This window comes from Saccopteryx bilineata, chromosome 11, assembly GCF_036850765.1.
Source record: "Saccopteryx bilineata isolate mSacBil1 chromosome 11, mSacBil1_pri_phased_curated, whole genome shotgun sequence".
Lineage (NCBI taxonomy): Eukaryota > Metazoa > Chordata > Mammalia > Chiroptera > Emballonuridae > Saccopteryx > Saccopteryx bilineata.
In genome coordinates, this window is record NC_089500.1 from 70,336,429 (window position 1) to 70,347,774 (window position 11,346).

Below are 11,346 nucleotides of genomic sequence, written 5' to 3' on the forward strand. Positions count from 1 at the left end.
CTCTGCCTCAGGCGCTAGAATGGCTCTGGCCAAAACAGAGCGACGCCCCAGATGGGCAGAGCATCGCCCCCTGGTGGGCGTGCCGGGTGGATCCCAGTCAGGCGCATGCAGGAGTCTGTCTGACTGCCTCCCCATTTCCAACTTCAGAAAAATACAAAAAAAAAAAAAAAAAAAGAAAAGTGATAAGGATGAGATTGGGTGTGGAAGGGTTCAGTACCCCAGAGGACTTCCTACAAATGCAAAATTTTATGTTTTATTATTAGAAAACATTAACTTACAAATAATTTCATTTAATCTAAAAAAGAAAAAAGAAAAGAAATATTAGCTTCCTCTTTCATTATGGCCTCTCTCTACTACCATGGATGGAGACTCTCTTGGCTAGAGAAAGTTTTTCTTTCTATGCAATTTTTCAAGTTATTTGCACCCTGAGTCTGACTACAGGGAAGAATGTTGCCAAAACAACCATGAGATTCTTTTCCCAGCTAAACAGAAATCATTTCTCAGTCCAATGGCGTACCTTACGTCAATGAGCAAGAGCCAGCTGTCCCTTGTCCTCACTCCCGTATGACGAACTTCTTTCTCTCTCGCAGCTCACGGCAGGCCGGGAAGACTGAGGGTCTCCATGCTGCTTCCCCGACTCCCCTAGGATGGACGGATGCGGCTGGAAAGAAATGGAGGTCGCTCTGGTCAATTTCGATAACTCGGACGAAATCCAGGAACAGCCAGACTACACCACCGACTTCAGTCCCACCAGCCCCAAAAGCTGCCCTGGGAGCGGCCCCTTCTCCAACTGGAGGACCCTCATCAGTGACAGCACCAGCAACGAGTCGGCCTTCGCCAAGCTCCCCGAAGACTTCGTCGACCTGCCCGGGCCTGAGCCAGCGGTCATGAACGAAGGGAACCAGCGGGTGATCATCAACATCGCCGGGCTGAGGTTCGAGACCCAGCTCCGCACCCTCAGTCAGTTTCCAGAGACCCTCCTGGGAGACCGGGACAAAAGGGTGCAGTTCTTTGACTCCATGAGAAACGAGTATTTCTTCGATAGGAACCGGCCCAGTTTTGACGGGATCCTCTATTATTACCAGTCTGGTGGGAAAATCCGGCGCCCGGCCAACGTCCCTATCGACGTCTTTGCTGATGAGATCAACTTCTATGAGCTGGGGAGCGAGGCCATGGACGAGTTCCGGGAGGACGAAGGCTTCATCAAAGACCCCGAAACACCGCTGCCCGCCAACGACTTCCACCGGCAGTTCTGGCTCCTCTTCGAGTACCCCGAGAGCTCCAACGCCGCCCGGGGCGTGGCCACGGTCTCCGTCTTGGTCGTGATCATCTCCATCACCATCTTCTGCATGGAGACGCTCCCCGAGTTCCGAGAGGACAGGGAGCTGAAGGTGGTGAGGGACCCCGGCCTCAACACCAGCAGGACGATCCTCGCCCACACCATATTCACCGACCCCTTCTTCATGGTGGAGTCCACCTGCATCGTGTGGTTCACCTTCGAGCTGGTGCTCCGGTTTGTGGTCTGCCCCAGCAAGACCGGCTTCTTCAAGAACATCATGAACATCATCGACATCATCTCCATCATCCCCTACTTCGCAACCGTCATCACGGAGCTGGTCCAGCAGACAGAACCCAGCGCCCAGCAGAACACGTCCCTGGCCATCCTGAGGGTCATCCGGCTGGTGCGGGTCTTCCGCATCTTCAAGCTCTCGCGCCACTCCAAGGGGCTGCAGATCCTGGGGCAGACGCTGAAGGCTTCCATGCAGGAGCTGGGGCTGCTCATCTTCTTCCTCTTCATCGGGGTCATCCTCTTCTCCAGCGCCGTCTACTTCGCCGAGGTGGATGAGCCGGAGTCCCATTTCTCTAGCATTCCTGATGGCTTCTGGTGGGCCGTGGTCACCATGACAACGGTGGGGTATGGAGACATGTGCCCGACCACCGCAGGGGGGAAGATTGTAGGCATCCTGTGTGCCATTGCGGGGGTCCTCACCATTGCCCTCCCTGTGCCCGTCATCGTCTCCAACTTTAACTACTTCTACCATCGGGAGACTGAAAATGAGAGGCAGAACATCCCGAGAGAAATCAACAAAATCATCCACAGTGCGGGTTCAAGAATGGGCAGCACTGAGTCTCTTAGTAAGAGCAACGGCGGCTGCTCTGCAGAGAAGCCTAGGAAGTGAACCGTCCGGGGCTTCCTGGCTCACTGCGTCTCTCTGTCTCTGTGTCTCCCTGTCTCTCTCTCTCCTCCTCTAGTCTCTGTCTCTCTTCCCCCGCCTCTTGCACTCTGCTTTTCCAAAGACCAAAATGCATCTTTTTGTGACCAACAGGCTATCTTTGACTACAAGTGGTTTTAATAAACGTATTTTGTTGCTGCGTTTTCTAAGCTGTTTCTTCTCAACCAACCACAGGAAGATTTTGTTCTCCTTTCCTGTGAGCGGGGAGTTCGGGTTCGCGCTTCTCACCTGTGGTCTCCAAGACCAGCTCTATTGGTCTTTCCCAATGACGGGCACAGGGAGGGCTATGGTGAGGACCCCTGCAATGGCACACAGGATTCCCCCCTGCGATGGTCGGCATCTCATTGCATCTCTAAACCAGTAGAACAGATTTGATTATTATTCCCATAATAGTTATGCAGAGGAACTAGGGGACAGCCACTTACCCAGGGTCACCAGAAACAGTGACAGAGTCAATGCTGGGGTCCAAATCTCCTACCTGCCAGTCTAGTGTTCTCTCCACTAAGGTATGTGATGGGGTTGGGGGTGGGGGCGGAGGGGCTGATGGCTCTGTCATTCAGAGGACTCAAGCAGCACACCTCTGGGCAGGAACGATCTTCCCTAGGGCCCCCCCACCTCCATGCAGCTCGGGAAGGCAGGACCTGCCTGGGCCCGGCCCCTCAGTGCCTTCCTTGAGCAGGAGACAAGAGAAACATCCCCAGGTGCATTCCAGCTGGTGTGTCTCCATGAATTTACGCACAGGCTGGAACCCTGAGTGGGGGGCCTCCTGTGAAAAGGAGAAAGAGGTGTACACCCAAGGACTGCTCTAGGAAAATGGTCATATGCTCCTGCCTTGGTGTTCAGCCCCCTTTGGGCCATCAGGAATTGACCTGTGGGGCATCTGGGGTGGCAGTAGCAGGGTCCTAAGTCATGTGCCCAGAGGCCAGGCCTCCCCAAGGAGGGTGGCTGTGGCAGGCCACCTGGCAGAGAATCCAGCTCAGCCCACCGGCTCCCACAATGAGGGGATGGAGCTGGGAGTCCCCAGAAGTCAGGGAGGGATGCCTGCTCTCCATCCCTTCCCATTCACTCCCTCAAGTAAGGAAGCTCCTGCCTTCCTCAGACCCGATGCTCAATATCTGGCCACACCTCAAAGGTGACAACGGCCACCGGCCACCGGTCACTGCACAGCTCCACTCTACAAGACCTAAGTCACACCCCACAACACATAATTCAGGCACACACCCAGCTCTACACAACCCCACAAGACACAAAGCTGCAGCCACGATACACTGCACAGTGTCCAGGAGTTGGGTCACATGCTGGTTTCACGGACAGAAACTGATTTTGAAGACTCTGTAGAAAGAGTTACCTGACGAGGGGGTGGGGAGAGCAGTCAGGGTGGGGATCCCATCATGATCAACACACTGCCCCCTGCTGGACGCATCATACATTCATTGTTTCATTTCATCTGAAACAACCACTGCAAGGGAGATCTTACTTCCATGTACAGAGAAGGAAACTGAAGCTTCAAAGAGTTCCCTACATGGGAAACATTCACAGGCACCCCCAAATCAAGGGAATGCAAAACCAAGATGAGCAGACATCAATGGAACCCCAATTGTCCTCTCTCCCCACCTTCTTGTCCAAAGACCCAGCCCCTATATTTGTCACCCTCAATCCACCTGCACCTACCAGGCAAACTAAAGATAGTGGTACCATCGCCTGGGACAGCATCATCCTCTGCGGTTCTGGGACATCAGAGAGGCTGAGAGTGGAGCTACCCCTCGCTGCACCAGCCTCTCCTGCTTCACACCTGCGCAGAGGCCGCGCAGAGGAGCTCAGTCACTCATCTAAGAAGGCGGGGCTGGACCTCTGGGACAACCTCCCAGACACAGAGCTTCCGTGCAGTGTGGCCCACGGAGTGGCTTACACCCAGACGCTGCTCACATACAAGGGTTCCCCGCCTTATTCTTCCAACTTGGGCAGCAGCTCACCCTCTGATGGCTCTGCCCAGCCTTCACTCTGCTCCAGACGCTGACCCCTTCCCACGACTCCCTCAGACACCCTTCGGGGGGCACAACTGGGGTAGAGATGTATCAGGCAGGATGCTTTCGGTTGTAAGTGGCAGAAACCCAACTCAGACTGCACCGAAAGAGAGGACCAGATCGGTTCACGTGATTGAGACACGCAGGAGGGAAACTGACTGTAGGGCCCCTGAGTCTGGGGACCCTAATGGCACCCCCAGAGCTCCTGTCGCCTCTGCCCACCTCCTTTCTCCGCATGCCTCTGAGGCTGGACGGCGTTCCTTCCCGCTGAGGCAGGTGCTCTCCGGGGGCTAGGGAGCACGGTTGCCGCAGGTCACAGCGTGCCTCCATCTATCCAAAAATGAATACTAACTAAACACGTATACATATATGCACACACATGTAATCAGCTTTGCATCTGATTATTATCTATCATTCCTCGCAGAAATGTTAGATCCTGAGGGTAGGGATTGTCTTCTCTCTGGCCCACTGCTGTGTTCCCGGGGCCTGTCACAGCACACAGCAGATACTCAAGGAATGTGTGTTGACATAATGAATTGTCCCTTCAAGCCTTCCCTCCCAATTACCCTAAAGAGACCAAACTAAGCCACTCTATGGCCTGGTAAGGTTTTGTGCTCTCCCATCCCCCCCACCCCCAAACCCTCCTAGACTATAGCGGAAGACCAGACACTCCCAGTGAGGGGTTTGAATGCAGGGGCCCTTGAAGGCCTTACAGCAGTGGGCCTGGGCTCTGAGGCCGGGGTGCAGCTAGGAAACAGGCACAGGGGAGGCCTGGCCGAAGGCCCTGCAGGCTCCCAGCACCCTGCCGGGTCCATCTGCCTGGGGGAAACTTAGAGGAGAGGAGGACCCCGCCGTCTCTGAGACCCCAATTTGGGAAGTCTTTCAGAAGGTCACGTCTGGGACCCCTTCACAAGTTTTCCAAGGGAACACTTGAGCCTTCAGAAGGCTGCCCTTCTGCACAAGCCCCGCCTCCAGGGCAGCATGAGCTCCTCCCCTTGAGCCCAGACTCTGCCTGGAGCCCCACCCCCACCCGGCGCTGACCCAGCCGGGCCCTCCCCAGGACGCCTGCTCCCCCGGAGACTCCTGCTCAGGCCGCCTCCACACCAGCCTCTGAAGAAGGGGTGCGGTCCCGCCTCCAGTGACAAAGCTTCACCCTTCTCCCCGTATTCCCTCCGTGTTAGATCCCAGGGATGAAAGGAAGGGGTCACCCAAGGTGCCCCTGGCCCCGCGGCAGCTGTCCAGCCTCCTATAAAATAAAACCCGCTCACCCCGTGGAGGGAAGCTCCCCAAAGGCCCTTTGAAAAGAGGAAGAAAGCCACCCTGGTCTCCCCAGAGACCACCGTGTGGTCTGGCGGCAGCCCCCAGAGACAGGAGACCGGAGACCGGCTGCCTCAAACGCAGGGATGAAAAGGAGCCAGGGGTGGCCGGGACCGGGAGGTGGGGAACAGGAAGATCAGACAGACTTTTGTTATTGCTTCCCAGGGGGAGCAGAGGCAGAAAGCCGCCTGCGAAATGTCACCGGATAATGAATGCTGCTCCCCTCGTCACGGAGGTGTCTGTCAGATGCATGTGGAGGGAATGGCAGGGAACCTCATTCGGAATTTTGGGTGGTTCTTCTTTCTCTCCTGAGCCAGGGGGGCCACGGATGAACCCCTTTCTTCCCACCACCACCCTACTGTCCGATTGTTAACAGAAATCATATGTGCAAATATAACAGAAAAAATAAAAATAAACAGAACAGAAACAATAACACCAAGTGCCCAAGGCAATTGTGGAACTGAAATAAGATAGTGTGTGAAATTCCTTAGCCAAAGGTAAAACATGGTATACCAAGCAGGATGAAGGTAGATGGTGCTCAGGATAAGAACTCACCTGCAGGAGGCTAAAGCCTTCAAGGGCCACAGCTGTGCCTTTGTAATAGTATAATCCCTGCCCGGTGTCTGGTGCGTAACAGGCACTCGGCAAATGAAAGAAGGAAACGAGTAAGAGAGAAAAGTAGAGGTGACACAATGATCGGATTAGCCCCCCTGACAAACAATAATAACTTCCCTCTATTGTATGCCATGCACGATTCTAAGATGCTCAGATGCCGCAGCTAAGCAAGTGGCCGAGTCAGGATTCGAACCTGGAAGCTTGGCTGCAGGTCTGTCTACAGTGTAGGTCTCTGCCCCAAACCACCTCTACTCACAGCACTGTTTGAGGAGAGCCTAGATGGCTGAGCCCAGGAGAGTTTCTGCCTGTTGAAATCCTGCCCAGCCCTCAGGACACCCCAAACACGCCCTCCTCCAAGAAGCTTATTTGGATCTGACCTTGCCCATGCCGTGTCTACCTTCCCCTTCCCCCAGCTCAGCTCACCACTATAGCCTCAGAACCCCAATACTACAGGCCAGGCACAGAGTCGGTGTTCAGTTGTATTTACTAAACTAAAGTGTGATGACACTGGTTCTCTGGTGCTGAATGATACTTTATAGTATGCACGAGCTCTCTACTGCTGCGTAACAAATCATCCCAAGACTTAGCTTAAAACAACGTACATTTATTATCTCACAGTTTCTGTGGGTCAGGAATCCAGGCAGCTTAGCTGGACGTCAGCCGGTGTCACAGGCACCTTAAGGCTCAACCAGGACTTGGGGGAGGAAGACCTGGCATTGGCAGTTTCAGATTTTGAAGGTGGATCCTTTCTTCTCTTCCGCCACTGGAGCGCCCTCTACTCGACTTGGACGTCTGTAACACATACTCCCCTTCCCTTTGTAGAAGCAACTCTCAGTAAAGCAGACAGCCTTGTGAGCAGGGCGTGGGATTGGGGGGACGACTGTCTGGTTGTGCTGTCCTAGCTTCAGTCCGCGGCTTTCTGAGGTTTTTAAGGAGATCATCCTGCTGTGGTTTGGGGGGGGGGGAGGCATGCCGATGTTGGGGGCACTGGGTGGCATTCTAATGACCTTGCCCCACAGCAACCATAGAGAGAGGCCACCCCCTGAGGAAGAGGACAATGCTCTGACAGAAGTGGATTCTTGGTGTCAGTCATCCAAAGAGGAGGGTCTTGAGCAGGTGAATGGGGAGCCCCCGCCTCTGCTAAAACCTCCCTCTCTTCCATCTAGACCTGAAGGGCAGAAACTGTCCAGATATGAACTTCACGGCAGAAAGCAATAGGAGGATACGGGAGGCCAAATACTGGTCCCCCAAAGATGTCCACATCCTGATCCCTGAAACCTTTGACTATGTTAACATGGCAAAAGGAACTTTGCAGATGTGACTACATTAGGATCTTCAGATGGGAGGTCATCCAGGATCAGTGGCCCCCAACCCCCGGGCCGCGGACCGATACCAGTCCATGGGCCATTTGGTACCGGTCCACAGAGAAAGAATAAATAACTTACATTATTTCCGTTTTATTTATATTTAAGTCTGAATAATGTTTTATTTTTAAAAAATGACCAGATTCCCTCTGTTACATCCATCTAAGACTCACTCTTGACACTTGTCTCGGTCACGTGATACATTTATCCCTCCTACCCTAAAGGCCGGTCCGTGAAAATATTTTCTGACATTAAACCAGTCCGTGGCCCAAAAAAGGTTGGGGACCACTGTCCTGGATGACGTGGGTGTGTCCAGTGTCATCACAGGATTCTTTTTTTTTTTTTTTTTAAACACATGCTTCAAGGGAACTCTTTTTTTTTTTCTTTATTCATTTTTTTTTTTAGAGAGGAGAGAGAGAGACAGAGAGAGAGAAGGGGGGAGGAGCTGGAAGCATCAACTCCCATATGTGCCTTGACCAGGCAAGCCCAGGGTTTCGAACCGGCGACCTCAGCATTTCCAGGTCGACATGTTATCCACTGCACCACCACAGGTCAGGCATCACAGGATTCTTATAAGGAGGTAATGTTGGGACATGTGCCCAGGGAAGCAGAGGTCAGAGGGCTGAGGCCACGAGCCTGAGAATGCAGGAGCAGCCCCTTTCTGAGAACCACGTGGGATGCTGGGGGCGACTTCTGGGAACCCCTGAAGAGGAGGCGGCTGACCTGTGAGGTCCGGCCTCTGCTGGGAGAGCCTCTGAACAAGGCCCACCCTAAAGGATCAACCTTTATTTCGTCAAGAAAAGAAGATGTGGCCTTTAAGGTCCCCGTTTTGGGGCCTGGAGCCCTCAGTTTCCAGGCCTTAGACATTGGGGACTCCAAACTGTTAAAAACTAAACTGAAGTATATTTAAAATTTTTTAAGAGTTTATTTGAGCAAAACTTGATTTAAATTGGGCAGCGTCCAATCACCAGGAAGGAGTTCCAAGGAGCTGTACACAATTACAGACCTATAGGCAGAAAGAAGGGAGTGGGGGACAGGAAGTGACCCTGGCCAAAAAGTGGGTTGATCGTTGCAGTTACTTTCCTTAGGGGATGTTCAGGCAGATCTCTAACTGGTGCTGATCAGTGAGTCTTGATTGGCTGGTTTAAGATCCCATTTCTGGAAGAGCTGAAACTGTAATTAAGTCTCAGCTGGGTGACTGTCATGGGGCTTAGCATAAGCGACTCCTTTTGGGGCCCGTTGTCTTGGTTTTAACACCACCAGCGGACCTAAGGAGACAGTCAAAGGGCCAAAAGCTTCAAGGGCGAACGCTAGGGATGGTGCCTGCCTTCCTCCGGGTCTCCAGTTTGGCATGGCCCCGCTGAGCCTCCCTTGCAGGCAGCTGGCAGAAACTCCCCCCTCCTAGCCAACCCTAGCACGTCACGGCTCTGGGCTGGCCCCTGGCTTCAGCTCTCTGATCTTCCAGCAAACCCTGTTGAGACTATAACCACCACTTCTTAGATGGAGCAGGGGAGGAGTTTTGTAGGTTTTTTGGACGCTGAGAAGTCCAGGGGGCTTGTCCAGACCAGCACAACCAGGGGAGCTGGTCCCAGGCTAACCCCAGCCAGTGCAGGCTTCCACAAGGCAACAAAGCACACGCTTGGGGACCGACTGATTGGGCAAGGTTTCCAGGCACAGGGAACGGCTTCCCTTCCCCTCTACCCTCTCCAGCCCTGACCCCATTCAGGTAGATCACTGTCCCACATCAGAGGCTCAGGAACACAGGCTGAAGGGGATTGTACCTTCTGGACTAAAAACTGGAAACCTCACTAGTGTGAGAACCAGTCTGGCAGGTGGAGTTTGACCTCAGAATGACCAGTTGGTTTAGGACATGGCAATCAAATGAAAGGATCATGGGCAGACTATTTAAAGCCTAAAATATGTCTCCTCCCAATAAACTTCACCATGACAAAGCCCCTGATAACCCTCGCCCCTCCACAGCTCTACGAGGCTGGACACTGTGCTCTGCTCACCATCATGTGCTAGTTGGGCTCTGTGGATACCAGCGAGATAGAGCTCACGTGGACAAAGCCCCGGCACATGCCCAGAATAATTACCCCCCAGACCTCAGACGAGGGCGGCCAGCTGTATGGGGAAGACCACAGTTCCCCGTGTCACCCCTTTTTATCTATCTTGCTCAGGTACCTCGAGTGGCAGGGAATCTTCTGGTGGTCCTCTGCCACTGCTGTGGAAGACGTGCTAGATTCCAGCAGGACTTATGTTCCTCGGGGTCCAACCAGTTCCAGAACAAACTGGATGTTTCTGAACAGGCGTGGGCACTTATCCCTGGGGAGGGGCTACTTCTCAGTGCTAGACAGGGAAGGGGTGATGGGCAGAGGCGTGGTGAAGGACTAACAAACAGTGGGGTAAAGGGACACCCCGCCTAGGACTATCTTGAAGCCTTAATCCCCAATACAACTGGATTTGGAGCCAGGATCTTTAAAGAGGCAATTAAGGTTAAATGAGGTCAGAAAGGCAGGGTCCTAATCCCATATGACCGATGTCCTTAAAACAAAGAGACACCAGGCTCTGGCTAGCTAGGTCAGCGGTAGAGCAGCGGCCTGGTGTGTGGAAGTCCTGGGTTCGATTCCCGGCCAGGGCACACAGGAGAAGCGCCCATCTGCTTCTCCACCCCTCCCCCTCTCTTTCCTCTCTGTCTCTTTCTTCCACTACCTCAGCCAAGGCTCCATTGGAGCAAAGTTGGCCTGGACACTGAGAATGGCTCCATGGCCTTCCCCTCAGGCACTAGAATGGCTCCAGTTTCAATGGAGCAACGCCCCAGATGGGCAGAGCATTGCCCCCTGGTGGGCATGCCAGGTGGGTTTCAGTGGGGCGCATGCGGGAGTCTGTCTCTCTGCCTCCCTGCTTCTCACTTCAGAAAAATACAAAAGAAGAAGAAGAAGAAGCAGAAGGGGAAAGAAAAAGAGACACCAGGCATATGTGGGCACAGAGGAAAGGTCGTGGGAGGACACAGTAAGAAGGCAGCCATCTGCAAGCGAAGGAGAGAGGCCTGGGGAGAATCTGACCTTGCCGACACCTTGATCTTGGACTTCAGCCTCCAGAAGAGGGAGAAATGAATTTCTGTTGTTTATACCAACCAGTAGGTGATATTTTCTTATGATATCCCAAACTAACTAACACACCCCTGGAGACGAGAAGAAAGCTACAGAAGTCAGAGTGGTCAGAGGAGAGAGGGTCCCGGGAGACATACAGCTTTGCCAGGGAGTACCCCCTGGGCAGGAGAAAGCCCTTCCTCTGTACTTAGGTCTAAATAACCCTTGGAATCCAGGTCAAGTCCATAGCCCAGCTGTCACCAGGTAACTAAAATATCTGCACGGCACACTCTGCACCAGCTTGACCATTGACCCATTCATCTGACTCTCAGGCCCAAGACTGTGATTTCTGAAGTTTCCCAGATCCCGATCCATTCTCTCCCTAACTGGCCTGGGACTCCCTGGACTCAAAGTGCTCAGAGATTCTCTACTTTTTTACATATTAGGCAAATTCGCCAGGGCCTCAGACCAGGGACTGAAGCACTAGGGAAATGGGGCACTAGACCTGAGGACTCTGGCTGCGGCTCCGCAGGGCAGGGAGGGGGCTGGGCTGGCAGGGGCTGGTGGGAGACCCCGTGTGTGGCTCTGTGTCCTTCGTGTGTCTGCCTGTGTGCACTCGCGTCTTGTGGCCTCGCAATTCTCAGCACTCGGGATCGTGCCACTCAAGCAGAGATTTGCCCACTCCTGTCACAAGGCACAA

The 11,346-nt window shown here is 53.5% G+C and overlaps 1 protein-coding gene across 1 annotated transcript; it reads left to right on the top strand.

The window, feature by feature from the left end:
• The first annotated feature begins 647 nt into the window (after positions 1-647).
• KCNA10 (potassium voltage-gated channel subfamily A member 10) lies at positions 648-2,180 on the top strand. Its single transcript, XM_066246786.1, has one exon. It carries the CDS (start codon positions 648-650, stop codon positions 2,178-2,180), a length of 1,533 nt encoding a protein of 510 aa, XP_066102883.1.
• Positions 2,181-11,346: the final 9,166 nt, after the last annotated feature.